Source organism: Larimichthys crocea, chromosome XVIII, assembly GCF_000972845.2.
Source record: "Larimichthys crocea isolate SSNF chromosome XVIII, L_crocea_2.0, whole genome shotgun sequence".
Lineage (NCBI taxonomy): Eukaryota > Metazoa > Chordata > Actinopteri > Sciaenidae > Larimichthys > Larimichthys crocea.
The window spans coordinates 21,604,196-21,631,704 of record NC_040028.1 but is presented as its reverse complement, the minus strand read 5'-3'; the positions used below and the strand labels follow the sequence as shown (position 1 = coordinate 21,631,704).

The 27,509-nt window shown below is 46.8% G+C and overlaps 1 protein-coding gene across 1 annotated transcript in view; it reads right to left on the bottom strand.

Moving 5' to 3' along the window:
• Positions 1 to 608: 608 nt before the first annotated feature.
• LOC104936443 (titin) overlaps positions 609 to 27,509 on the bottom strand; it is a 195,555-nt gene continuing 168,654 nt past the window's right edge. The window contains exons 212-250 of the mRNA XM_027290741.1: positions 27,197 to 27,493; positions 26,483 to 27,070; positions 26,066 to 26,368; positions 25,681 to 25,977; positions 25,128 to 25,415; positions 24,741 to 25,040; positions 24,411 to 24,562; positions 24,151 to 24,301; positions 23,737 to 24,036; positions 21,736 to 23,502; positions 21,239 to 21,532; positions 20,833 to 21,120; positions 20,368 to 20,667; positions 19,898 to 20,232; positions 18,078 to 19,809; positions 17,631 to 17,933; positions 17,207 to 17,518; positions 16,681 to 16,971; positions 16,245 to 16,544; positions 15,961 to 16,102; positions 15,690 to 15,853; positions 15,234 to 15,536; positions 14,761 to 15,042; positions 13,997 to 14,590; positions 13,545 to 13,835; positions 13,097 to 13,396; positions 12,629 to 12,931; positions 12,217 to 12,519; positions 11,854 to 12,122; positions 11,411 to 11,726; positions 10,976 to 11,281; positions 10,483 to 10,782; positions 9,773 to 10,348; positions 9,309 to 9,614; positions 8,835 to 9,217; positions 8,425 to 8,635; positions 2,600 to 8,290; positions 2,240 to 2,509; positions 609 to 1,967 (exon numbers count right to left, since the gene is read on the bottom strand). Coding sequence (XP_027146542.1) covers positions 1,675 to 1,967; positions 2,240 to 2,509; positions 2,600 to 8,290; positions 8,425 to 8,635; positions 8,835 to 9,217; positions 9,309 to 9,614; positions 9,773 to 10,348; positions 10,483 to 10,782; positions 10,976 to 11,281; positions 11,411 to 11,726; positions 11,854 to 12,122; positions 12,217 to 12,519; positions 12,629 to 12,931; positions 13,097 to 13,396; positions 13,545 to 13,835; positions 13,997 to 14,590; positions 14,761 to 15,042; positions 15,234 to 15,536; positions 15,690 to 15,853; positions 15,961 to 16,102; positions 16,245 to 16,544; positions 16,681 to 16,971; positions 17,207 to 17,518; positions 17,631 to 17,933; positions 18,078 to 19,809; positions 19,898 to 20,232; positions 20,368 to 20,667; positions 20,833 to 21,120; positions 21,239 to 21,532; positions 21,736 to 23,502; positions 23,737 to 24,036; positions 24,151 to 24,301; positions 24,411 to 24,562; positions 24,741 to 25,040; positions 25,128 to 25,415; positions 25,681 to 25,977; positions 26,066 to 26,368; positions 26,483 to 27,070; positions 27,197 to 27,493 — 20,201 coding nt within the window. The 3' untranslated portion in view covers positions 609 to 1,674. The remainder of the gene's footprint in view (positions 1,968 to 2,239; positions 2,510 to 2,599; positions 8,291 to 8,424; positions 8,636 to 8,834; positions 9,218 to 9,308; positions 9,615 to 9,772; positions 10,349 to 10,482; positions 10,783 to 10,975; positions 11,282 to 11,410; positions 11,727 to 11,853; positions 12,123 to 12,216; positions 12,520 to 12,628; positions 12,932 to 13,096; positions 13,397 to 13,544; positions 13,836 to 13,996; positions 14,591 to 14,760; positions 15,043 to 15,233; positions 15,537 to 15,689; positions 15,854 to 15,960; positions 16,103 to 16,244; positions 16,545 to 16,680; positions 16,972 to 17,206; positions 17,519 to 17,630; positions 17,934 to 18,077; positions 19,810 to 19,897; positions 20,233 to 20,367; positions 20,668 to 20,832; positions 21,121 to 21,238; positions 21,533 to 21,735; positions 23,503 to 23,736; positions 24,037 to 24,150; positions 24,302 to 24,410; positions 24,563 to 24,740; positions 25,041 to 25,127; positions 25,416 to 25,680; positions 25,978 to 26,065; positions 26,369 to 26,482; positions 27,071 to 27,196; positions 27,494 to 27,509) is intronic.

Here is a 27,509-nt window from a genome sequence, read left to right as displayed (position 1 = left end):
CAGTTATGTATGTGTGGGATAATGCATGAACATGACTACGTATCAGGATGACACTGAAAGTTTTGTTGGTTTTGATTCTGTACATCAACACTAAAAGTCCTGATAGCCGCGTCTGCTGCAATGATTGCATCACATGTTGATGTTCATGCTGAAGCGTGTTTTTCCAACACCTCTGACTGCAGAGATACCTCAGAGGTTCATGGAGGTGTGAACAGCCTTCCTGTCTACAGAGATTCAGGAGTAACTAATGAGGTCCAAGTGTCTCACAGGCATCAGCTCTGAGCGAGCGTTTGTTTGCTGTCTGTGCTTAATGAGAAATGAGATTTTGAACTTCAGAAGTTACAGAAGTTATCTCATGATAGAGCTCTAAAGATACTTTCCATATAGACCTCTTGTTATTTTATCAAAATATTCAAATCCACAGAATTTTAGTGGAGATCCATAAGTTTACAAAGATCAGACTGTAAATTTGATCAGACCGTGATACTGCAAAAATGAAGAAAAGAATATTCAGCATCACGTTTATCATTAATAAACATCAAACTTCATGTGTCATCTTCAAATAAAACAGAAGCATTTGGACTCAAATAACCACAGCAGAGACTGTGCATAGTGCTGATAATCATGCTTTATTAAATCAATAATTGGAGAAAAACTCAAGGAGGCTGCGAAAATATTCAAGGCTAACAACTCTAACTTCCATCAAACCAAAGTGCTGAGCAACACGCAAGCCCACGCTTCTTTCCGTCATCGTTGAACGCAGCGGCGGTTTGTTACGGCTGCATCTGCTTGGCGGCGCCCAGCTTGACTGACAGGTGAACTTCTAAAAGCTAACACACAAACACACTGCAGACCTCCAAGAGACAGCTCCGCCTCTGCAAACGAGCACAGGATGGACTCTTTTTTTAAACGTGATTGGCCAGGTTGATGGTACGACTGAAGAGTCAAGCGAGTGGTCGTTTGCCAGAAGCGGAGCACAAAACAAAAAAGAAACGCTTGTGCTCAGGGAGTGCAGGCCGCTCGCACTGTGAGCATGTCATCGAAATGGCGGTATGACATAATCAGTCAGAGCGCGAGGTCCAGTCGTCCTGCTTACATGAGGGTAAATGCAAACAGCACTCAGGATCTCACGCTCTTGTTTACAATGCAACAGCACTGCTCTCACTCTCCAGCAGTGCATTCATAGTTCTGTCTCTGATTGAGTTAACATCAACAGGGAGCCTCTCTACCTGTTGAGGCAATCTTAAGACTTCAACTTATCGTTGAGGCACAGAGTTTAGTTTCTAAGTTTGACAGGGTATTCGTTCCAGGTGAAACTTTCTCCTGTTAAACCACATTTAGTTTCATTTAGTTTCAGTTAATATTATTGTCATAAATAACAATGCATACATTTCCCATAACCGTTAAATTCGGCTATATACATTATGTACATGTCACAGAAAAATGGATCAAAAATCCTAAGTCATAGTTATCCAATATGGCACATTTTATAACAACTTTAGACTTTAGTCTAGTTTGGCATAAATTAATGTCAAGATTGGTACAAAAATAGTTCATATTTACAAGAACAGAAATCCAGATCTTTATCAAGTAGATTATTTCGCTCAATTAATAAATAAAAAGGCATGGAAGTAGGGAAAAGGGGAAGATCGCAAGATTAGATTTTTTTTTTTTTTACACTGATCGAATGCTAATGTGAACAGTCGCTGTATCGGATCCGAGCTCGTTGGATAGTTTGAGGGTGTAAGTTCCAGCGTCTTCCTCCTTTACCCCAGTGATGATGAGGGTAGTCAGGTCCTCCGTGGTCTCGATGTGGAAGCGTCCACCGGCCGTGACCTCGATGGTTCTGCCGCTGCGGGACCACTCAATGTGTTTGGCATCGCCGGAGAAGGCACAGGCCACCGTCAGGATTTTGCCCGGCTCGATGCTGATGTCTTCTGGCAGAGCCTCGATCCTGGGAGCCGAACCTGGAAACAGGTAGCATACACATCATTTTCAATTTCAGGTACAAAAGAAGATAGATAAAGATATATATTCGTTTGGCCTTTTTAAGCTTTATTTGATAGAGACACCTGAAGACTGACAGGAATGTGGGGAGAGAGAGACTGGGGATGACATGAAGGAAAGAGCCACAGTCGGACTCGAACCCCGGGCTGCCGTGCCAAGGACTGAGCCTTTGTACACGGGGCGGACGCTCTACCAACTGAGCTAAACCACACCCCGACCAAAAGCTTCTTACCGATTGCTCTGAACGAGGATCCCTCCGTGAGACTGCTCGAGCTCATGGCGTACGTCTCAGATGTCACTGAGGACATGCTGGACATGGACATGGTCTCAAACTTCATCTCGGCTGCCATACTGCTGAAAGAGCTGGACTCCATCATGGAGGACATCATTGCCTGCTGGGAGGAGAAGGAGGACGACTCCTCCATTGCATGCATTTCTTTCTTCATCATCATGGAAGAGCTCATGGATGATGATGACTCCTTCTGACTCATCATCATTGATCCTGGTGGGGGTAGAGATGGAAACAGTAAGAACTTAAACTTTCAGAATGATTTAAAATGAGCAATTTAATTAGCATGAACTTGATGCTCACCTTTAACGGCCAGTTGCTGCTCGCGGTAGGCTGTGATCTTCATGCGTATGGACTGGAACACCTGTCCAGTGAAGGAGAAGGAGGATTTGGATACCCCCCCATCTGATGTCATCTCACAGATGTACTCTCCTTGATCACTGTCTGCCAAATCGTGGATCAGAAGGCTGCAGGAGCCCTCAGAGTAGTGCATCTCAAAGTGGCTGCTTTGCGAAAGCCTCCTCCCGTTGACGTACCACACCACCTCCCTGACGCTGCTCTCGCAGACGCAGGACATCCTCACAGAGCTCTCACAGGCCTCGGCTGTTAACTGACTCAGGACTTTGGGAGGTTTTGGGATTGGTGGGGACACAACCCTCTTTTGGCCGAAGATGGGAGGAGGAGACTTCATCCTTGGTGGTGATTTGAGTCCTGTAGGTTCTGGGGACTTGATGCCTTTTGGTGTTTTGATTCCAGCAGGTTCTGGTGACTTCAACCCTCTTGGTGTTTTGATCCCTGCAGGCTCTGGAGATTTGATACCTCGAGGTGATTTTACTTCTTCGGGTTCAGGTGTCTTCACTCCCGCTGGAGATTTTAATGGTGTTGGAGACTTCAGTCTGGGTTCAGGAGATTTCAAACCCCGTGGTGACTTCACTCCCTCAGGTTCAGGAGATTTGACACCTGGAGCTGGTGATTTTAAGCTGGGTGCTGGAGAGGGTGCAGCTGGCTCAGGAGACTTTACACCTGCAGGAGTTTTAATTCCCTCTGGTTCAGGAGACTTCACACTCGGTGTTTGTGACTTCACACCTGGAGCTGGGGATTTAGAAGGCTCAGGCGACTTTACGCTGGGGACAGGGGAAGTTACAGAGGGAGCAGGTGTCACACTGGGAGTGGGTGACTTTACGGATGGTTCAGGGGATTTGACTGTCTTGACTTCCTCTTTGGGAACTGGTCTGCGGATGGTCAAAGTGAACTGAGCCTCTTGTCTGCCTGCTGAGTTCTCAACCACCACTGTGTAACTTCCCTCATTGGAGGTTGTCACAGAGGAGATCTCCAGGCTGGATTTGTACTGAGTGGTAGTGACCTTGACATGGTGAGATGAGGTAATGGTTCTGCTCTCATGCATCCATGTTACAGTGGGTGCAGGATCACCATCTATATCACAGGAGAATCGAGCTGTCTCTCCCTCTGCTACTGTCACAGACTGGGGCTTGGTGAGGATTCTGGCAGGAAGAGAAGGCTTCACCTTTTGGACAGCAACTTCCTCAACAACAGCAGCAGATGCCTTGAGTTTAGCTTCAGATGTTGTGAGCTTACCAGTCAGAGCAAACTTGTCAGATGAGTAGGAGGAACTAGATGACAGGTAATCAGCAGAGGCACACTTGATAGATGATTCATACCTCTCAGCTGAGGAGTATCTCTCAGCCGAGGAGTATCTCTCAGCTGAAGAATACCTCTCAGAGGAGGCAGCGTATCTTTCTCGTGTGGCGACCTCATGCGTCTCAGTTAGCTTGGACTTGCTCTCTTCTACTTCGAGGCGGGTCTCAGAAGCATAGCCAGCTTTGAAGTGGGTGGTGTGGTAGTGGTCGATACGAGTGACTTCAGGGACATATCCTTTGGGAGCATCCTCATCCCTGCGGCGAGAGGAGAAGGTCGTGTAGCCGCCGCCTGACACATCAAGTGTGGCATAATCGGAAGCCTCTCCCTTGGAGTTGGAGCACACACAGCGGTACGTGCCACTGTCCTCGTCCTGGCAGTCCAAAATAGTGATGGACAAAACACCGCTCATGTTGATGAAGATGTATTTCTCACTGCTTTCAGAGATTTCACTTCCATTGTGGAACCACTTGACTTCGGCCTCTGGCTTGGCTTGAATGTTCAAGGTGAATTTGGTGTCTTGGCCAATTGGTATGCGATGAGAGCGCATCCTGACGGTCACACGGGGAACATGGTCCAGGCTGAAAGGAGTCTGGCTAGCCACCTGATATTTCCTCTCAGACTTCAGAGCAGCCTTTCTAGCCTCATAGCGGGACATGATGTCGAAGCGGGCAGACCGCTCAAACCTAGAGGAAGAGCGGGACGTCCTCTCAACAGACCTGATGGGGCTGGGAGAACGAGGACGGGTCCTCTCGGGTGTGGGGGACCTCCTCGCTACAACCTCTACATCCCCTTCTTCCACAGGAGGCTTGGCACGTGTTGGTCTGATCAGCTCTGAGACTGGACGCATCAGCTCGATGTATGTGGGAGACAGGGATCTTCGCCTCCTCATAAACTGAGAAACAGTACGTTTCTTCTTGGTTTCAGAAACCTCAACAGCCTCGTGCCGGACTTCCTGCCTCCTCTCTTCACGTTCCATGACACGGCGCTCCATGCGGACTGGGCTGCCGGTAGGAGAGGCAGAAAAGCCGAGCTCAAGTTCATCCTCCAGCATCATTTTTTCCTCCTCTGTTCTCCTCGTGGAAAGGTAGTCATCCACAGGCAGCAGGTCCTCATCACTGAGATCTCCCAGTGATCTCCTCCTGGATCTGAAGGAGACCTCGGACTCAGGAGAGGGTGAACGGCGGGCGGGCCTGACAGTCTCCAGATCATCCAGAGTGAGATTTGGAATACGCCATCTTGGCCTGTACTGGTCGGTGATTCTTGGGAGGGGCATGACATAGAACTGCTCCCATCTGGAAAGGCGAATACGTCTCTGCCTCTTCTGTACAATCCTCTCCATCCTTTCTGGAACCTCATACTGGTCTCTCAGCTTCCTGTACCACTTCATGTCAGAGAGAGGCACAAACTGTTTGATGGCTTTGTCCTCATCCAGAGCTCTGGGATCATGAACCACTGGTTCGGGTATCTCATATGGCATAAAGATCCTCCTCTCCTCCTCCAGCTTCTTGGTCTCGGACTTCTCCACTGTGATGTCAAACTCGCCTTCGACATTCTTTGTGCTCACTGCAGGTTTGTAAATCTCTGCAGCAAATTTGAGAGCCTCCTGAGCTGTGGGGTTGAGGGGTACGAGCTCCTCAGTGGCAGCAATTTGCTGAGCCATCTTGTTTGTCTTTTCAATTTGTTTCTGTACATGTCTGTGTTTCTCCTCCTCACTCTTATACTCTCTCCTTGTGTAGGTAAGGCGGTCCACCCTCAGTGTAGCCTGGCAGCTTGCAGAGCCAGCAGAGTTGGTTGCAGTGACCTTGTACACACCGGAGTCCTCAAGCAGAGTCTCTCTGATATGCAGGACATGGTAGTCCATGTCCTCCTGTATGACAACAACCTTATGACCAAACTGCAGTGGACGACCATCCTTCTCCCATTTCAGAGTAGGATTTGGGATTCCAGAGACTCTGAGCTCAAAGCGGACGCTATTTCCTTCAACACACTCAACATTAGTCAGCAGGCGTTTGAACATGGGCCTCATAGTTTCCTCCGACACAGGATGGGGCGTCACAGTGAGACGGGCCTTGCAGCTGTCTTCTCCAAACTTGTTGTGGGCCATGACGGTATATTCTGCATCATCACTTATGTCCAGGTTGTGGATCATCAGCTGGTACAGACCCTTATCACTGGTGAAGGTGTACTTGCTGTCATCATCACCTGGCTTGATTCTCTCTCCATTCTTAAGCCATGCTACAAGAGGCTCTGGGTGTACTGTAATAGTGACACCAAAGCGAACATCTTCTCCAATGTAGGCGGCACGATTGTAGAGAGGCAAAGTGAACTCTGGTGGTCTCTGCAGGAGTTTAGATTTGTCGACTTTCCTCCTCAGTTTCCTGATGGAGCGACTGATGTAGTGCTCTCTGATGCTCCTCACCGTCTCAACAAAGAGCTCTCCATAAGCACTATCCTCTCCATCATCACTTACCACCTTGCATCTGTACACGCCATTATCACTCTCTTCAATGTCCTTTACATAGATGCTGGCAAAACCATTACTGTAAGTGATTTCATACTTGGGGCTTGGGTGCAGCTGACGGTTGCCAAAGTACCATGACACCTGTGTAGTCTTGTCATAGTTGGTGATGCTACAAGTGAATCTGACATAGCCACCTTCCTCAGCTGAGCTATGCATGACTGGACCAGTGCGGAGTCCACGGTACTCGGTTCCAATCTTCACTTTACCCACAGCCAATCCTCTCTGGTTCTTGAAGGCGCCACCATAGGCCACACGAGCTGATGATACAATAGTATCTACCCTCTTCACCAGAGTCTGGTAGTACCTTCTGTGTCTTAATGTCTTAATGATCTTGTTGCTGATGTTCTCAATCTTCATCTTGAGCCATGGATGCTCCAGAGCCTCATGGGCTGTCATACGGAGCTTCCTGTCTTTGACTAGAAGTCTATCCACAAAGTCCATAGCCTCCAAGCTGGTGTCCTTAAATGCTTCTCTGTCAAAGACGTACTCGCAGTTGGAGATGTTTTCAATCATCTTTGTAGTAGACTCTGCTGCAAATGGATTAAGGCCACTCAGCAGAACGTAGGCCATTACACCAACAGACCACATATCAGTAGCTGTTGTGACAAGGTCATGACGGTGGATCTCAGGGGCACAGTACTCTGGAGCTGAGAACAGCATTCTGATGTTTTCTCCTGGCACCAGCAGTCTAGCCTGGCCCATCTCAATAATCTTTATGTTGGTGCTTCTCCTTGTTGCGTAAACAATGTTGTCTGGGCGGATATCAAAGTGGCCAAAGTTGTTGCTATGCAAGAACTTGAGGGCAGAGCAGACTTGTCTCAGGTAGTGGACGATTTCCTGCTCTGTAAGCTCAAAGTTGAAGGTGCCAAGGCGCTCGAAGATGTCAACGCCAGAAATGAATTCAAAGATCAGGATGATCTCCTCCATGCTTTCAAAGTATTCATGTAGGTAGATGATATTCTTGTGCCTTGCTACGTTGAGGGCCTCAATCTCCCTGAGAACCAACTCACGGTCAGTTCCTCTGACCTTGATGAACTTGGCCATGAAGGTCTTCTTTGTGGCGATCTCCACACAGCGGTGAACAACTCCAAACTGGCAGCGAGAAAGTTCCTCAGAGATGACATACTTGGAGGACAGCTCCTTCACCTTGTAGAACAGAGCCTCCTCTTTGGTGACCTCTCTGGCTTCGTCAACTTCCTCGTCATAGTTCCTAATGACAGACGTGTCTTCCTTTGTGGTGATGGGCTCAGTTGGTGCAGAAGGAGCACTCAGGCCAAACTGATTTTCGGCAATGACACGGAACTGGTACTTGGTCTTTCCAAATATGTTGATGATGGTGATGCTGCAGTCAGTGGTCTGTCCAGCACGGATCCACCTATCAGCAGTGGTGGGACACTTCTCCACAATGTAGCTAATGATTTCACTTCCACCATCATTTGCAGGGGGCTCCCAGGTGAAGGTAATGGAGTCCCGACCAATGTCGCTGACAACAAGTCCCTTTGGAGCTTCGGGTATGTCAGCCACATTAACTTCAATGGTTTGCTTGTCTGTTCCAAACCTGTTCTTTGCTATAATAATGTAGTAGCCAGTATCCTTCCTTTCCATTCCCCTCTGGAAGACCAGGGAAGTGAAAGACCTGGTGGTGATGACTTGGTGATAAGGAGAGTTAGAGAGGATCTCCTGGCCCTTCTGCCAAGTGACTGCTGGCTCGGGCTTGCCAGAGATGGGGATCTTGATGGTGATGTGATCACCACGGACAGCGTGGACTGCTCCCATTCCCTGGAGCTCCTTGGGAAGGTGGATCTTAGCAGGAACTGAAATTAAAATGATGAAATACATGTTTGATATTTATTCTGATTTCTGATTAAATGATAACACCTGCAGAGGTTAGTATTTTTAAGATAACATAAATGACATTTTTTTTGCAATACAAAAATAATATCATTACCTTCCACCTCCAGGTTGGCTGTTGTAGAGATGGATCCAGAGGAGTTGGTTGCTCTGACTTGGTAAACTGCTGCATCATTCTCATCGGCGGTAGTGATGACCAGCTGGTAATAGCCTCCCTTGAACTCCTGGGCTTTGATCTTGGTTCCATCTGCCAGGATCTCCTTTCCACTGCGGTACCATTTCACTGTCGGCTTGGGATGTCCCACCACCTTGACATGGGACAAATAACTGAGTTAAATAATTTGCTTAAAAATTAAAGATAGATTGTGAAGGAAAGCCTTTAGAGAGCATCTTGATATCAGTCTTATGTTTGGCCAAGCTTTAGGACAAAGACTGTATCATCTAATCCAGTACAATCACTAGTAGCTTTGACACATTTAGACCTTTGTAGTAGTTTAAATAACTTACCTTAGTGACAAAGGTGGCATTGGCCTGGTATTTGACGGTCATGTCCCTGATCTCCTCCCTGAACACGGGAGCACGAGGAGACTGTTCGGACTTGGGGATGATGGGTTCAGAGATCTCACTCCAGTCACTCTCGCCACCCATGTTCTCACACTTGACACGGAACTCGTATTCAAAGCCCTCAATCAAGCCCTTGACCTCGAAGTTGGTCTCCACAAACTTCTTACTGGTCACTGACATCCACTTGTTCTGCTTCTTCTCACGTTTCTCCAGGTAGTAGCTGGTGATTTTAGCTCCACCGTCGCTGCTTGGAGGCTTCCAGCAGACAACGCAGGAGTCCTTGGTAGAGCTGATGAAGAAGGGCTGCTGTGGGATGCCAGGTTTTTCTGCAAAATAAACAGGGAATGTTAGTGTAGTGCTCTACATATTGGGATTGCCATTCTGCAATGAAGCAAAAAGAAATATGAATAGTGTTACCAAATGGACTCTTGATGATGACCACTGATGGGATCTCCAGAGGCTCACTGACTCCATACTGGTTCTGGGCAGAGACTCTGAAGTAATAGCCAGCGTTCTCTATCAGGTTGGGGACGCGACACGTGGTTCCAGAAACAGAGGAAGACACCAGGCACCACTGCTCGCCTTCTTTGGCCTCACGCTTCTCCACAATGTAGTTGGTGATCATAGAGCCTCCATCATCCTTGGGAACCTTCCAGCTTATGATAACTGAGCTCTTCAGCAGGGCATCAACAACAACAGGGCCCTCAGGGATGCAAGGTTTATCTAGGAAAACAAAGGATAATGAGTAACAGATCTCTTTATATCTTTAAATATCACATCTAATTATCTCTAAATTGTTGTATGTTAAAGGGATTTCCATTGTTGACCTTGATTTTCAACCTTTAAGATAAGTTTAAAGTTTTGCAGTAGTCTGGTCATACCTTGGATTTCAACACGAAGCACGGTGTCGATGGTTCCAAATGTATTGCTGAGCTGCACTTTGTAGCGGCCAGCGTTGGTCTTCCTCTGGACATTCCTCACCACCAGGTGGGTATAGCTTTCAGTGTTTTCAATAATGACATTTTCTGATGCATTCAGCGGCTTCTTGCCATAGAACCACATGATCTGGGGGATGGGACGGCCAATGTAGACAACATGAAGGCGGAGGCTGGTGCCAGCTCCAGCGAAGTACTTCTCTTTCAGAGGGAAGCCTGGGTGGAACTGGGGTGCAGCCTGCAGGCGCAGTTTGCCACTGGTCTCGATCTCCCCAGCTTCATTGACGGCCCTGCAGGTATACACGCCCTCGTCTTCCTGTTCATCTGTCAGGATGCTAAGGGAGTGGTTTCGGCCATCTGAGCTCGTCTTGTACTTGCGGCTCTGGATCAGTTCCTTGCCATAACGGTACCACTTGATCTCAGGCAGAGGTCTGCCAATGATGCCACAGGTCAGTGTGCCGGACTCGCCAAGCTTGGTGGTTACATCTTGGATCTCTTCCTTCAAAGCTGGAGCCTCACCAACTGCAGAAACATCAGCGATTTAAATGAAAATCATTAATGAATTAAATTTCAGTCAGTTAACTAAAAAAAAAATTCACACAAAGCTACTATGGCTAGGCCATTTTATCTAATGGGATCTGAATTCAGCAGCTCACCGCTCAGTTTGGTCTTGATGCCCATGGGTGTGCGGCGAGGTCGGCTGAGTCCAGTCTCATTCTCTGCGAAGATTCTGAACTCATACTCGGTAGCCTCCATCAAACCACCCATAGTGAACTGGCGATCCTTGGAGCGCTCCTTGTTGCATTTCTTCCAGGCGCTCTCTCCAGCCTCTCTGAACTCAATCCAATAGCCCAGAATCTCCTTGCCGCCGTCATGCTCGGGCCTGAGCCAGTGAATGGTGATACAGTCTTTAGTGATAGAGATGATGTCGATCTCTCCTGGTTGGCTGGGTTTGTCTATAAGACAACAGACAAGAGGGGATTAATACTCATGGAGACTCATAGAACTTTATTAAGTTATTGTGGAACTGATGGAAAATCTATCAGTTTTTGAACATGGGATCATAGAAAAAAATGCCCTTCAAGTTCAGCATGTTTCTCTTTTACCTCAAATTTTTAATGTAATCGGCATCAAGCAATGTTAACTCACCGAATGGATCTTTGCAGACCACAGACTCTGAAGCAGGACCAGGCTCACTCTGCCCAACGTCGTTCTGAGCCACCACTCTGAACATGTACTCTGCATCGGGGATGAGACCAGTGACGTTGTACATGGTGGTGGTGATGTGGGTCTTGTTGTGGCGGACCCACTTCTCTGTTGAAATCTCCATCCTTTCCACGTAGTATCCCGTGACACGGGAGCCTCCATCATCTCGGGGCCGGGACCAGGACAGAGACACTGAAGACTTATACACATCCATGATCTCTGGTGGGTTGCTGGGAGGTTCTGGTGGGCCTGGAGGTAAAGCAATTGACATTAGAATTACAGATGTATTCTGTGTTCAATATGTATTTATATGCTAATGTGCCCATTATGAGTTTGCATTACATGTTGAGAACAATCACAACAATTATCACTACTCACAAAGGGGTGTCTTTGGCGTCACAGGCTCATCAGACTTGAGAGTTCTGCTAATGCCAAACTGGTTCTCGGCAGAGACCTTGAAGTGGTACTGCACATTCTCCTTCAGGCCCTTCACAACAAGAGAGTTCTCAGTAACCCGGGCGTCCACGGTACACCAGGCAGCCTTGGGTACCTCCCGCCTTTCTACGATGTATCCCAGGATGTCAGAGCCGCCATCATCTGATGGAGGCCTCCAGCTGACCCGGACTGATCTGACCTGAATGTCATCAAATTCCAGAGGGCCTTCTGGGGCATCAGGGCGACCGATCACTTTCACCTGGATGGGAGAGAGATAAAGAATGTTAAGTTCCACTCAAACAGATTTTAAGATTTTTTTTTATATACAAGTATTTTTATATCCTTAAAGTCAAGCATGAACAAAATCTGCCAGATGAGCTGCTCACCTTGATGTACACAGCCTTCCTGCCACATTTATTTTCCAGCACCAGGTCATAGGTACCGGTGTCGTCTTTATGTGCCTCTTTGATTATCAGCTCGGTGAGGTCATCATGGGTGGCAATCATAGCCCGGTGGGAGATGTCATGACCATCCTTGGTCCACTTGCATGTAGGGAAAGGTTTACCCTTGATGGGCACAGACAGACGGATAACTCCACCCTGCCGCACCACGTAGCCCTCCTCATATTTGCTATCAAGCTCGTAGTCGGGATAATCTGAAAGAGACATAGAGTAGATTTTTGTCAAATAAAAGACAGTTATTATTTGACTGTGAAATCAACAATAAATTGTGGGATTTTGTTCCCGTACCAAGCATCTCCTGGACTTTAACTACTCCAGGAATCTCAGCGGGCTCTCCAGATCCACCAGCGTTGCAGGCGATGACCCTGAACTTGTACTCAGCGCCCTGGGGCATGTGTGTAAGGGTGTACTCGCACATCTTGGTGGGCGTGGTGTTGCATAGTGTCCATTCCACCTGATCCACCTTCTGCATCTCGATCAAGTAACCAGTAATGACTGAACCACCCACCTCTTCAGGAGGCAACCAGGCAAGAGACACTGAAGTCCTGGTGGTATCTGTGACCCTTGCCTGAAGTGGAGCACCTGGAGGCTCTGTCCGACAACACAAAGAGACGTTTCATTACTCCACACTGATAAGATTCATATAAAATAGGTAGTGAGGGTTTCATGAATGTAGCCCATTAAGCGTTTCAACACGTACCGATGGGATCCATGGCAACAGTGATGGCGGAGCTCTCGCTGGGTTTGCCAGCTCCTCTGGAGTTGACGGCAGTAATACGGTATTCATACTCCAGGCCCTCTATCAGGCCAGAGGAGCGATACCTGGTCATTGTGACGGTATTCTTGTTAATCCTCATCCACCTGTCAGAACGGGCCTCTTTACGTTCAATTATGTAACCAGCAATGGTGGAGCCACCGTTGTCCTCTGGTGGTTGCCAAGTGAGGGTCATGCCCTCGTGGGTGACATCAACCACTTCTGGTCTGCTTGGAGGTCCAGGAATGGCTACACATGAAGAGACAGATTAGTAGATGAACTCAATAATACATAAATTAATAGATAAGATTCACAGAATTGTTAGAGTGATAATGGTGTTTGTTACCAGAGGAAGTAAATGAAATGACATTAAGAGAACAGGAAGACCACGCTTTTGATGGAAGGAGAACTCACTCTTAGGGCTCTTGCACTCCACCACCTCGGACTGCAGGAAGCCGCCGATACCAAAGCGATTCATGGCTGCAACGCGGAACACATACTCGGTTCCTTCAGAGAGTCTGGTAAACTTGAAGCACGGTCTGGTCACTGACTCTGACACAGTCAGCCAGCCTGGCCGGTGGGCATCACGCTGCTCCACCACGTACCCACTGACGTTGGCACCACCGTCCTTCTCTGGAGGCTGCCAGCTAATTGTCACTGACACACCATCAGTCTCCTCGATCTTCACTGGACCAACTGGGATGCCAGGTTTGTCTGGTTGAATGAACAAAGGTGTGTGGTTTTTGAATAGAATTTCATTTTACGTCATATAGTTATAGTTCACAGAATTATTTTTAAGTCTCAGATCAGTAACATTAAACTTAAACAAGCACTTTGATTTCTGTGCAGAAATTCTCCTTACCAAGGATGATGACCTTGATGACCTCGGTTGCCATGCCAATGGCATTCTTCACTTCAAGCGTGTAGTCTCCTGTGTCATTGATGGTGGTCTCGCGGATGACAAGGTGGGTATATTTGCCATTGCTGTCGATCTTGATGCGGTCTAGGCTGTCCTTCAGTTTGACTCCACCGAAGAACCAGGAGCAGACAGGCTGTGGTTTGGCCTTGATTGGGATGTTGAGGTCAATGGGTTTGCCGCGGTGCACATGAACGATCTTCTGTGGGATGCTGGTCATATCAATCTTGGGCATCACTGGAATATATAAAAGGTATGTGTCAGGTCATTTCTATTCATACAGCCCATTATCACACATGATCCTCGACTGGATAAAGCACCCCAAAAACCTTTAACGGGGAAACAGTGTAAGCAGAAGTAATTGTACGATGATTTGTGAATGTGCTATGACGTCTTACCCTTGATGTCCTGGATGACGACAGGAGTGACAGTGTCCATGGGTTCACTGGCTCCCCTGCTGTTGGTGGCTCGGATTCTGAACAGGTACTGGTCATTCTCCGTCAGGGACTGGATGGTACAATGGGACACTGAGGCCTTAGCTGTTGCCACGGTACTCCACCTGTCTGTGCCCACCTTGCAGGCCTCGACGATATAGCCAGTCAGTCTGCTGGCGCCATCATGCAGAGGCTTCTCCCATTGCAGAGAGACGGAGGACTTGGTGACATCGACCACCTGGAAGTTCAGAGGCACAGACGGTACCTCGCATACCAGCACTGCCTCAGCTGTCTCACAAGGCTCGCCGACGCCGTAGATGTTCTCTGGCAGGACTCTGAAGAAGTACTGCACTCCTTCTTCCAGACCCGTGATCCTGAACAAGGTCTTTCTACACTCAGTGGTGACAGTCTTGTATGACTTCATGCTGGCTTCACGCTTCTCAATGATGTAGTTGCTGACGTGTGCACCACCATCAATGCTTGGGACGTCCCAGGTGATCACAACAGACTCCCTGGTGTAGTCCTTTACCTTAACAGAACTTGGAGGTCCAGGAGTATCTGCAGGATTTATAGGAAGAGAAAATATGAGTGTGTGTTAAAGAAGAACCAACTAAATTGATTAATCTGAGCAAGAAACTATAGTTCTTATTATATGCACCTTTTTGAACACATCACCCAAAAGTTTTAAATGTAGTATTTGTTATTTGTAGAAACTTCAGATGCCATACCGTAGACTTTAACTATGATGGTGGCAGTCTTTTTGCCGGATGGGTTCTCTGCCTCCACAACATATTTTCCAGAGTCGTAGCGATTGACCTTCTCCACCATCAATGAGGTGTAACTTTCGGTGGTCTCGATGTAGCCGCGGCTCTGCAGCTCCACACCAGTCTTCCTCCAGGCGATAACCGGTGCGGGCCGGCCGGTGACAAATACTACCAGACGCAGAGTTCCACCAGCACGCAGACACACGGTTTTCTTCAGGTCGTCAGCCAGCTCCAGGTCGGGCATTTCTAAAGGGGCAGATAGAACATAGTGAGGGGAATGCATTTGCCAATGATCTATCACTAAGCTGTCTCTGCTAACTGAATTTTACTTCCTTTACCTTCCAGCATGGTGTTTGCTTATAGCTATAGCTATTGCTATAATTATGGTTATAAAAAGTAAAACTCATTTTCTAACACAGAAATTAACACATACTCACCAATTTTCTCCAGGGGCTCGACCTCAGCGCTAGGTTCACTGAACTCCCCAGTACCATTGCTGTTGATGGCAGCTACCCTGAATTTGTACTTCTTATTGGATGCCAGACCGGCGGCCACATACTCATTAGTCTTGAGAGCCTTGGCGGTGGCACGGTACCACTGCGCAATGCCTTCCTCAAGGATCTCCACCACATAGCCAGTGACGTCTGAGCCACCATCATACATGGGCCTGGTCCAGGTCATGCTGATACTGTGCTTGGTTGTGTCGGTGATACGCGGCATTGATGGGGGAGCTGGGGTATCTGGTAGTAGATGGAAATAAATACAAATATGTTGTATATCTGCTTGTCCCAGTATCATTCAACCAAATAGAAAATACCACCACAAGAATTAAAGAAAAGTCACAATTACTATTGGGCACAAAAGATTGTGAATAGACAGTTGAAATCTCTTACATGTGGGATCTTTGCAGAGGATGTATGGAGTGGCGTCACTAGGCTGACTGTCTCCAGCAGCATTGACAGCTGTCACTCTGAACTGGTACTCGCTTCCTTCTAGCAGGCCAGTGATTTTAAGACGGGTGTCATAGATGGTGTAAGTCTTGTTCACCCGAGTCCACCTGGTCCAGAGAATTAAAAAATATATTGTGAGGAGGGACCAATAATAATCAGCATTTTCGTAAGTGAATAAAATCTGTATGTTAAATTCTTCAGAAGTTGTTCCCACCTGGTGCTGCTCTTCTCTCGTTTATCTACTATGTAGTTTTTGATCTCGCTGCCTCCATCACTCTCAGGCTTCAACCATTCGATGATGACATGCTCCTTACCAACAGCGGAAGCCTCAGGGGTGCCTGGCTGAGATGGGATGGCTGGGGAAGAGGGATAGGAGAGGTCAGAGACACTGAAACAAATTGTCATCATCCAATTTTCCTCTTTTACATGACATGACCTAATCCATATCAACTACTTCTGCAATGGAAGAGGAAAACTTCTCGAAATGTTGCCACTTACTGTAGGCGTTCCTGGCAATGACAGGCTCGGACTCCAAAGGAACTCCAGGCCCAAACTTGTTGACACCTCTGACTCTGAAGATGTACTCATTGTTCTTGATCAGCTTGGAGCTGACACATGAAAGTGTCTTGCATTCAGCCTCCATGAGTACCCAGTTGAGGCGGCTGGTTTCGCGACGCTCCACAATGTAATGGCTGACGATGTCTCCGCCATCCTCCAGAGGAATCTTCCAGGACACTGTACACTTCTCCTCAGTCACTCTGCTGATCACAATCTTGTCAGCAGGACATCCAGGAGTGTCTGAAAGGCAGAAACCAAGAGTTACATCAGTGACACGCCTATGTACTGCTAGTTTAATGTTTTGTTGACAATTAGGATTCAACTAAGCAATCGGTGTTATCATATGATTGCAATGAGTAGTGTCTGGACTGCTCACCTAGAACTTTGACGCTGACAGAGGCGGTCTTGATTCCACTGGCATTCTTAACGGTCAAGGTGTATCTGCCCGTGTCATATCTGTCACAGTTCTTGATAACAACCATGGCTCTGGTTGCGGTGTAGGTCAGTGAGTATTTCTCTCCAGGATCCAAAATCTTGTCTCCCTTTGCCCAGTACACTGTAGGCTCTGGTTTACCACCCACTGCACCGTCAAGGACAAGGTCAGAGCCAGCTGTGACTGTGACGGTCTCACCCAGGAGCTTGCTGTCCAGCTCAGCTTTGGGTGGAGCTGCAGCAAAGAAGAGAGGTTTAGTTTTTACCTGAATAAATTACAGTTATATTCTATTGAGGTTTTTGTGAAGATGCTACAATATAATCAATAGCAAAAATAATAATATTTGATTACTTATTCACACATGTATTAATATATAAATGAATAGTTTTAAGATATAATTTTACAGTTTAAGTTTTTAATTTTAATTTCAAAAGCCTAGTTGTACCGACTCTATAACTGTCCAACTTACAGTATTCATCCTTGCATGTGACTGGTCCGGTGGTCTCAGAGGGTACACTGTGGACACCAGAGGCATTCTTGGCGATGACACGATACTCAAAGGTCTCTCCTTCTCCCAGGTTGGTGACGGTGAAGTAGTTCTCTGTGATGGTGGTATAGTTGCACTTGAGCCAGCGGTTGTCATCCCACTCATCCGTGCTGTAGACTTTTCTCTCTACCACATAACCAACGATCTTGCTGCCGCCATCGTTGAATGGCACAGTCCAACACAGCGACACAGAGGAGCGGGTGATGTCAGTCACCTCAGGTTTACCAGGAGGATCTGAACAAGGAGAAGTTTTTTTTATTGATTAGATGTCATGTGTAACAACTAATTATGATTAGTCATCAGACAGAACAGAAGTTTTAAGTTAAGAGATAAATGTCCCTCTTACCAACAGGATTGAGTGCCACCACAGGTCTGGAGGCCTCACTAGCCTTACTGAGTCCAGCGATATTCATGGCATACACCCTGAACTGGTACTCCAGGCCCTCGATCAGGTTGGACACCTTGTAATGGGTTTCCAAGCAGGGCAGCTTGTTCTCCCTCACCCACAAGATCGTGTTCCTCTCCTTCTTCTCAATCCAGTAACCTGTCACCTTGCTGCCACCGTCAGCATATGGCACATCCCATTTGATGTTGATGGCATTTGCGGAAACAGATACAACCTCTGGACGAGTTGGAGAACTTGGAGGAACTGTGGAAAAAAAGGGAAGGTGAGAATAGGGATTCTAAATTTGACCTGGACATAATTGTATTTCTAAAATATGTTGAACTTTGGTATAAGTACATATAAAATCAGGACTTGCATTTACTTGTATAACTGTTAAACAGAACTTACTATATGGATGCTGAATGACAACAGGAGCAGACTCAATGGACTTGCTGACTCCAAATTTGTTCTCCGCACACACTCTGAAGGTGTACTCCATATACTTGGTAAGATGAGTCACTTTGATGGTGGTTCTCTTCACACTGGAATTTACCACGTGCCAGGAGGCATGGCCAGACTCTCGTTTTTCCACAATGTAATTGGTGATTTCAGTGCCGCCATCATCAGCGGACTCGGACCAGGACAGGGTGCAGGACTCTGAGGAGACTCCAGAAATTTGCACAGGACCTATGGGTTGACTTGGTCTACCAACGACCACAACGGTCACGGTGAACGTCTTCACACCAGCAGCATTCTCTAGGATCAGGTAGTATTTACCACTGTCACTTCTCTTGCTTTCTCTCACTATAAGCGTGGTTGTCTCCTTTGTGGTTCTGATCAAGACTCTGTCAGTCTCCTTCAGCTTCATCTCTTCTAGCTTCCAGGTGACTTTGGGTGCAGGCTTGCCACTGATGGGTATTTCGATTGTGAAGGTGTTAGATAATTTGCAGGTAATAAGCTGGTTGGTGATGCCACTAAGATCAGCAGTCGGTTCAATGCGAGGCTCCTTAATGACCACAGAGCTTAAGGTGCCCTGTGGCTCACTGATTCCAGCATCATTCTTGGCCCTGACTCTAAAGTCGTACTCTGTGTTCTCAAGTAAACCCTCTACCAGCATCTTGAGGGACTTGGTCTCTCCATAAACAACCCAGGTGTCAGTACCTTTAACTCTGGACTCGACAATGTAGCCTCTGATGCGGCTGCCTCCATCATGCTCGGGTTTCAGCCATACCAGGGAGGCTGTGGAGCTGGAAGTGTCAACAACATTTACTCTCTTGGGTGGTGCGGGTTCTTCTGTGGCAGTGACGGGTTCTGTCATCTCATGAGGTTCGCCCTGGCCATACTGGTTAACGGCAATCACCCTGAAGAGATATGGCACGCCAATATCCAAACCAGTTACCCTGATGATCTGGCGAGAGCACTTGGTGCTGACCTCCTGCCATGCTAGGCGGCTGGCCTCGCGCTTGTCCACAATGTAGTGCTGGATTCGGGATCCACCGTCAGTAGTTGGGGCATCCCACATCATTGTTAAGGCTCCACGGGTAACGTCTTTGAAAGAGATGGCTCCTGGAGGTCCAGGTGTGTCCAGAACTTTGACAGTGAATGTAACAGACTTGCGCCCGCAGTTGTTCTCCAGAGACAAGGTGTATTTGCCAGCCTCATACCTAGTGCAACCCTCGATAGTCAGAGTAGAGGAGTTGTCTGTGGTGTTGACATCGGCCATGACAGGCAGCTCACCATCTACCTTAGACCAGGTAGCAAGAGGAGCTGGTTTGCCACGGAAGGCAATTTGGAGAGTGACTGTGCCGCCGTTCTTCACAATGTGAGTCTGCTTGAAACTGGCATCAATGTCAATCTCAGGAGATGCAAGTCTGTCTAGAGCCTGAACAGCGGCGACTGTCACTGAGGCTTCGCCCTGTCCAGATCCATTCACAGCACTGACCCTGAACTTGTAGAGCTCTCCAGGCACCAGGCCCTTAGCAGTGTACTTTGTGTCGATGCAAATCTGGTCATTGACTCTGTGCCACTCCTCCAGACTGGCCTTGCACATGTCGATATTGTAGCCAATAATTTCCAAACCACCATCAAAGACTGGCTTAGTCCATTCCAGGGTGACTGAGGATTTAGTGGAGTCAATGACCTGATAGACAAAAAAAGAGCATAGCAGATTTACCTCAATCATTCTGCACACATGGTTTTTATTCTGTACATTGTTTCTGCAATCTTACCTTGATTACTGTGGGGGCACTGGGAGTACTGGTTGGTTCCTTGCATTTGAAGAGCCTGGAGGTACTGCTGGCTGGTCCGATGCCAGCACCATTTTCTGCCAGGACGCGGAACTCATACTCATTGCCCTCAGTAAGGTTGGTGACACGATGTCTCAGCTCAGTGATGGGCCTCTTGGAGGAAACCTTCACCCAGCGCAAACTCTTCTTTTCTCTCCTCTCCAGAATGTAATGTTTAATCTCGTTGCCTCCATCTGATCTTGGCCTGGTCCAGCACACGGTGATGCTGTTTCCAGTAACATGTGTAGAATCTGGGGTACCCGGGGCATCAGGCACAGCTGACGGGGGAGAGCAGAAAACATAGTTATTATAATGTTTAACATGTACGTGCACAAGATCAGGGTTACATTTTTAAGGTTTGTTCAACATGACAGACAATAGACAACAGATAATACCTGAGTGACTCTACTTACTATATTGCATCTGTGCAATGACAGGATCAGAGTCCAGTGGTTTGCCAACACCAAACTTGTTGACAGCAGAGATTCTGAACTGGTACTCATTGCCCTTGATGAGATTGGTGGCATTGAAAGAACAGGCTTCACATTTGGAGGTGACCAAGGCCCAAGAGATTCTGGATGTCTCCCTCTTTTCCACCACATAGTGAGTGATGGCGGCGCAGCCGTCATTCTCTGGTGGGTTCCACCACACGGTGCACTTCTCAGCTGTAATGCCAGTAAAACGGATGGGACCTTCAACAGGTCCAGGGGTATCTGTCGTTAAACATAAAATAGAGAAGTTACTTAAAATATGGTAGGAAATTGTGAGATTTACATAAGGTGCCATGCATTTGTGAACTTAAATATTAATAGAAACAAGTTAAAAGAATGTTCATATTGTACATCATAAGAAGATATTGCAACAAAACGTTTACCAACCTTGTACTCTGACGTTGACATCAGCCTTCTTGGTACCGGAGCCGTTCTTGGCCTCTACAGTGTAGATGCCACGGTGTTTCCTATCAGCATCACGGATAAAAAGACTGCTCATGCCTATTCCAACGGTAAGCTCAATGTCTATCATGGTCCTCTTGTCAATCTCTTTGCCATCCTTATACCAGATAACCTGGGGAACAGGACGTCCAGTGATGCTGCAAGCAAGCTTAACATTCTCTCCAGCCCTCAGGGTGGAAACCTGGTCAGGAGACCACTCAATCTCAGGAGCAACTGGGGATGGAAAGATGCAAGTTTGACCAAATGAGGAATCAGGACAATCAAAGAAACCTATTATTTGTTCATAATAATTTGTCTATACATTTCTTTTAAGTAATTTGAAATAACTTACTGCTCGAATCCATGGTCATAATGTATCCAGATGAGTTAGATGGTGGACTGACTGTGCCAACAGCATTCCTGGCAATCACTCTGAACTCAAATCTGTCCCCGGCGGACAAGCCAGTCACTGTGAACTGGGTCTCGCTGATATCAGTGAAGTTGCACCGCAGCCATTTGCCTCTACCCTGGCGCCTCTCCACACTGTAGGCCACAATTTTGCTTCCACCATCCTTTTTGGGGATCTCCCACTGCAGGGTGACAGAGTCTCTAGTCACATCGATACAGACAGGGGTGCCAGGTGGATCTGATTGAGAAGAAAAATAAACAATTTAAGGTGTTTGATTGTAGAATCAAGAAGAAATAAACCAAATCTTAATCAAAATAGCTTGCAGGTTGCTTCCAATCTTTGAAAGTCTGAACATGTCATGCAGACCTTTTTTCTGCACTGTATAAACAGGATAAAGCTATTCCTCACACAGATAGAGGTAGTATTTAGCATGCACTTACCAACAGGGGAGATAGCAAGGGCATGTTTGCTTTGTTCACTGACAGGACTGAGTCCAGCGTTGTTCTCAGCGTAGACTCTGAAGGAGTACTCCAGGCCCTCAATAAGACCAATGATCCTGTACTCTTTGTTGGAAATGATGGTGGAGTTCACCTTCTGCCACATGAGGCTGTTTCTGTCCTTCTTCTCAACATGGTAGCCCAAAATCGGGGATCCTCCATCAAAGCCAGGGGCCTCCCACCTGATGGTCATACCATCACTGGTGACGTTAAAGGCCACTGGCTTTCCAGCAGGGCCCGGAGGTTTGTACTGGTGCTGGGCAACAATTTCAGAGGAGCAGAGTGGTTCGCTGACTCCGTATTTATTCTCAGCGCGGACTCTGAACTGGTAGTGAGTTCCCTTGACCAGGTTGGGAATCTTGAAGCTGGTCCTGACAACGCTGGAGCAGACCATCTTCCAGTTGGCCTGGGAGGTTTCACGTTTCTCCACACTGTAGCAGGTGATCTCACCACCTCCGTCTTCCTTTGGCTCATCCCAGGAGATGATGATACTTTGGGCTTTAATTTCATCAAAGCGGACGGGACCAACAGGTGCTGTGGGAGGTCCCTGAGTGATCACATTGATGTCAAAGTAGTTCTTGACAACTCTGTTGTCCAGAACCAAAGTGTACTGGCCGGCATGCTCCTTCTTGGCTCCTCTGACTGTAACTGAAGTCTTGTTGTCAGTGGTCCTAAAGCGAACCCTATCACTTTCCTTCAGAGGCAAGTTATCCTTCAGCCAACTGATTGCAGGTCTTGGTTTGCCCTTGAATGGCAACTCAATGTGGATTTTCTGACCAATACGAACGGCAAGCTCTCCATTGGGATAGTCATTAAGCTTGGCCTCAGGTGGAATATGGAAGTCCACCACTGTGATTGGACCAATCTGAGAGAAGTCACTGTTCCCCTTCTCATTCTTGGCAAACACTCTGAAGTCCATGACAGCATTCTCCTTGAGTCCTTTCACCTCACAGCTTAAGCGCTTGCATGAGGCACCAAAAGTCCAGTTGGGATCTTCCTTGCTTCTCTTCTCAATTATGTATTCAGTGATGTGGCTGCCACCATCATGGTCAGGTCTTGTCCACTGCAAAGTAACAGAGGTCTTTGTGGAGTCCAGCATCACCAGGTCTTTAACAGCTCCTGGAGTTTCTGTGGGTCTAACAGGCTCAGTGGTCTCACAAGTGTCGCCCACACCATACTCGTTTTCAGCTGACACACGGAAGAAGTATGCAGTATCCTCCTCAAGTCCAGACACCTTGTAAGATGTGTTTGGACACTCATTGGTGATCACTTGGTATGCCTTCATGGTGGAGGCCTTCTTCTCGACAATGTAATTAGTCACAGGGGAACCACCATCAATACGAGGAGCCTCCCAGCTGAGTGTCAGTTTTCCTCTTGTCACGTTCTTGATCATCAGTTTTTGGCAGGTGGAAGGACTGTCCAGAACCTTCAGGGAAACTGTAATTATCTTTGGTTCTCCTACGCCATTCTCAATCTCCAGCAAGTACTTGCCGCAATCATCACGGGTGATCTTGGGGATGAGAAGCGTTGTGGCTTGCTCAGTGCTGTTAATAGTGTAGCGATTGTCACCAGCCATGTTGCGGTCGTCACGACGCCACGTGACATTGGGTGCTGGGCGTCCCTTCAGGGGGATAAACACTACCAGATCACGGCCAGCCTTGGCTGTGTACTGGGTTGTCATGGGAATGTCCAGGTCCAAATCTGCCTCCTCTGTTGGAGAGTAGTGGAAAAGGGAAAAGACCAGGAAAAGAATAAATAATCGAATGTAATAATAAGCCATCAAAAGATAATTTGTCAGTATAACATTAAATGACAAAAACATGAAGTCATAAAAATTATAAAAAATTGCCTTTTTAATCCTATAATGAACTCTTATCATGCTTATTATCAATATGTTTTCATATACAGTGTCAATGCCACAAAGGGGTATATATGTATACAAACCCAAGATATCTTTGGCTTGCACAGGCTGGTACATTTTGATGTCTTCTCCTTTGCCCTTGCAGTTGACAGCGGAGACTCTGAAGTAGTAGTAGTGTCCAGGTTTCAGGTGGGACACCACATACTCACAGGCCTCGACCTGTGGGTTTATAGTCACCCATTCTTTCTCCTCTGGCGTCATCTGGTCCAAAATGTAGTGTGTGATTTCACTGCCACCATCATAAACAGGCTTCTCCCAGCCAAGGGTGATGGAAGTCTTTGTGGAGTCAACCACACGCAGCTTGGATGGCTCACCAGGCAAATCTGGAGAAGACAAAGAGGTATTTTGTCATGTGAAGACATAACAGTAAAAGTATTCCAAAGAAATTCCTAAAATGGTGGCATGGGAATACCACGAAGGGCAAATTGTAAGTATACCGATGGGGTCGTAGGCCTTGTATAGGTCAGAAGCCTCAGAGTAGTTTCCTGCTCCAGCCTTGTTGATAGCACAAACTCTGTACTGATACTCATTGTTCTCCACAAGGCTGGTGACTTTCTGCCTGGTGTCTCTGATGGTGCCCTTCAAAACCTGGACAAAAAAATGGATGTTATGGTACTTGAAAATGGCAGTTATTGGTTTTGCCTCTTTTACACTTAAAAATAAATTAAAGATAAAAGAAACAGGCCAGTAAGCAAACCTTGAACCATTGCAAACTCTTCTTCTCCCTCTTCTCCAGGTAGTAGCCATCAATGTCACTGCCTCCATCCAAAGCTGGTCTTTCCCAGGTCACTGTCATGGTGGACTTAGTGATCATACTCACTTTAGGCTTGGATGGCTCGCTAGGAGGAACTATATGAAATCAAAATGATCAGGTTAGATAAAACAAAAAGTGCTATGTTTCTATATTCATTCAGTGTTTCTATACCTGTGTGCATAAACAATATGTCAATGCTTTCCAAGCTAATAATCAACTCTTTTTTGCACAGCAGCTGTGATGAATGATAGTGAGATTATTCAGTTTGCTTACCAAATGCATTCTTGGCAATTATAGGCTGAGATTCCAATGGGTCTCCAATGCCATACTTGTTGACTCCACGGACTCTGAAGATGTACTCATTGCCCGAAATGAGTCTGGGCACATTAACAATGCAGTCTACCAGTTTCTCTGAGACAATAGACCACATGACCCTGCTGGTCTCCCTCTTTTCCACAATGTAATGTGTCACCATAGCACCACCCTCATCAGCAGGTGGGGACCACATGATAGTGATGTTGTCAGCTGTCACCTTCTTAAACTGAATCTCTCCATCAGGGGGGCCTGGCTTGTCTGGATAGAGGAGGGACATATGTTAGATCCTATACTGTATATAACATCATTACTGTCATAAATAGTCTTGAAATAATATCTGAATACCTTGAATGAGCAGCCTGACAATGCCAGATGCAGATCCCAAAGAGTTCTTCACCTTGACCTCATAGGTTCCAGAATTCAGACGAGTTGTGTCCCTCAGGAACAAACTGGTGGATTCAAATGTGTGTTTGAAAGAGAGCTGGGCAGAGGGCTTAAGCTCTCTGCCATCTTTAAACCACTCAATAGTAGGAGCAGGTTTGGCTGTGATATTAAACTTGAGCTCCACATTAGACTCAGCCCTGTACTTGACCTCGTTAAGATACTCCTGAGGTATTTCAATCTCTGGGGCACCTGGATGAGAAACCAAAAAACGGGCAGGTGAGTGCTAAATCTGATGGATCATCATAAATGATAGAACATGTGACAATGAGGTATCTGCTATGAATGTTCAAAACGACAAATATGATATCCAGTTTCACAAAAACATTAGTGCTAGAGGAAAGGCCAAAGAGTCAACATCTAATGTGTTCATTTTGTGAGTTATAATGTAAAAAAATAAAAAATAAAATAAGCGAATAAAATAAATAAAATGCTGAAAAATACTGAAGAGACCTACCGTAGGTGTCAATGCATGTGGCCGGTCCAGCGGTTATGGATGGGTTGCTTACTGATCCAACAGCATTCTTGGCCATGGCTCTAAACTCATAGGTTTCATCCTGGGTAAGGCCAGTCACAGTGAAGCGGGTATCTGTGATATTGCTGAGGTGGGCCTTAGACCACTTGGCATTAACACCCTCTCTCTTCTCAATCATGTAGCCAGTGATTGGGGATCCACCATCATAGTTGGGCTTCTGCCAGACTAGGCTAATGGAGTTCTTGGTGATGTCATTGATGCGCAAGTTGACAGGTGCCTCTGCAAGAACAGAGAGTGAGAATTCATTAGACACTTAAGACAACTGTTGCTAAGAAGTAAAACCCATTGTTTCTGATATTACACTCACCACAGGCATCAATAGCCAGCACTGCATCAGAAATCTTGCTGAAGGCACTGATTCCAGCAGCATTCTCTGCTGCCACCTTGAATTCATAAATGAGTCCAGCGTTGATGTTGGCGACTTTGAAGTGTGTAGCACGGATCACCATTTTGTTGACTCTCTGCCAAAGGATGCTATTCTTGTCTTTCATCTGGAGATGGTAACCAAACACATGGCTGCCACCATCTGACTTGGGCTCCTTCCAGGCAACAGTGATGGTCTCCCTGGTTACAGCAGTAATCTCTGGGGTCGATGGAGCATCGGGAATTGCTGTAATTGTAAGAGTTGAAAGGTGTTCATTGAGATATGTTCATTGTGAAAAACATAGCAGCAAAAATATTAAATGTGAAAAGAAATTAGATAAACAAAACAAAGACCACTTACTGTAAGGAAGGTTGACAGAGACAGTTGGTGAGTCAATGTGCTCGCTGATGCCATATCTGTTCTCAGCCCTGACTCTGAACTGGTACTCCAGACCAGTGGTAAGCTTCATGATCTTCATGGTGCAGCGGGCCACAGCAGAAGAGACATCCATCCAGTTGGCGGTTGTTGTTTCTCTCTTCTGAATGATGTAGTTGGTGATGGGGCTGCCACCATCATATGCTGGTGGGAGCCACGTCAGACTTAGGCTCTCTTCTGTGACCTCAAAGAACTCCACAGGTCCTACCGGGGCACTGGGGCGGTCCAGAACCACAATGTTTACAAAAGACTTGGCTGTTCCACTGGAGTTAGAGGCAATGATATCATAACGTCCTGAGTCTCCAGCAATGCTCTCGCGCAAAGTGATCTTGATGCTGTCAGGGGTGACTTCAGAGTTGAACCTCATTGTTGATTTGAGCAGTACATTATCCTTGGACAGGCTGACTTTAGGCAAAGGACGGCCTGTCAGTGGAATCTCACACTTGAGGGTGGAGCCGGCTCTAACATACACTGTGTTGTGGGGGAAGTCCTTCATGTTGATCTCGGGAGGATCTAGGGTAAAGAAGTAAGTAAGAGAGTTATAGAATGTGTAATTTCACCTGGGTCTCGTGGTTATATACAAAAATACATAATGAATATGGTCTAGAACTTAATAAGTCTAATGAGTCTGTAACTTACCAACTTGGTCTTTGAGGGCTACAGGAGTGAGCATTTCCTTAATATCACTAAATCCAGCAAGGTTCTCAGCTCTGACTCTGAAGAAGTACTCCGCATTCTCCCTCAGTCCAGAAACTGTAAAGTGGATGGACTTAGTTACACCACACTTAACCCACTTCTCCTGGCCTTTCTCCATAGCTTCCACCAGGTAGCCTGTGATTCGGCTGCCTCCATCTTGTTCTGGTTTAGCCCAGGCTAGGGTCACACTCTCCTTGGTCACATCAGTTGCACCCAGCTTCGGTGGTGGGCTTGGTTTTTCTGGAGAAAGAAGACA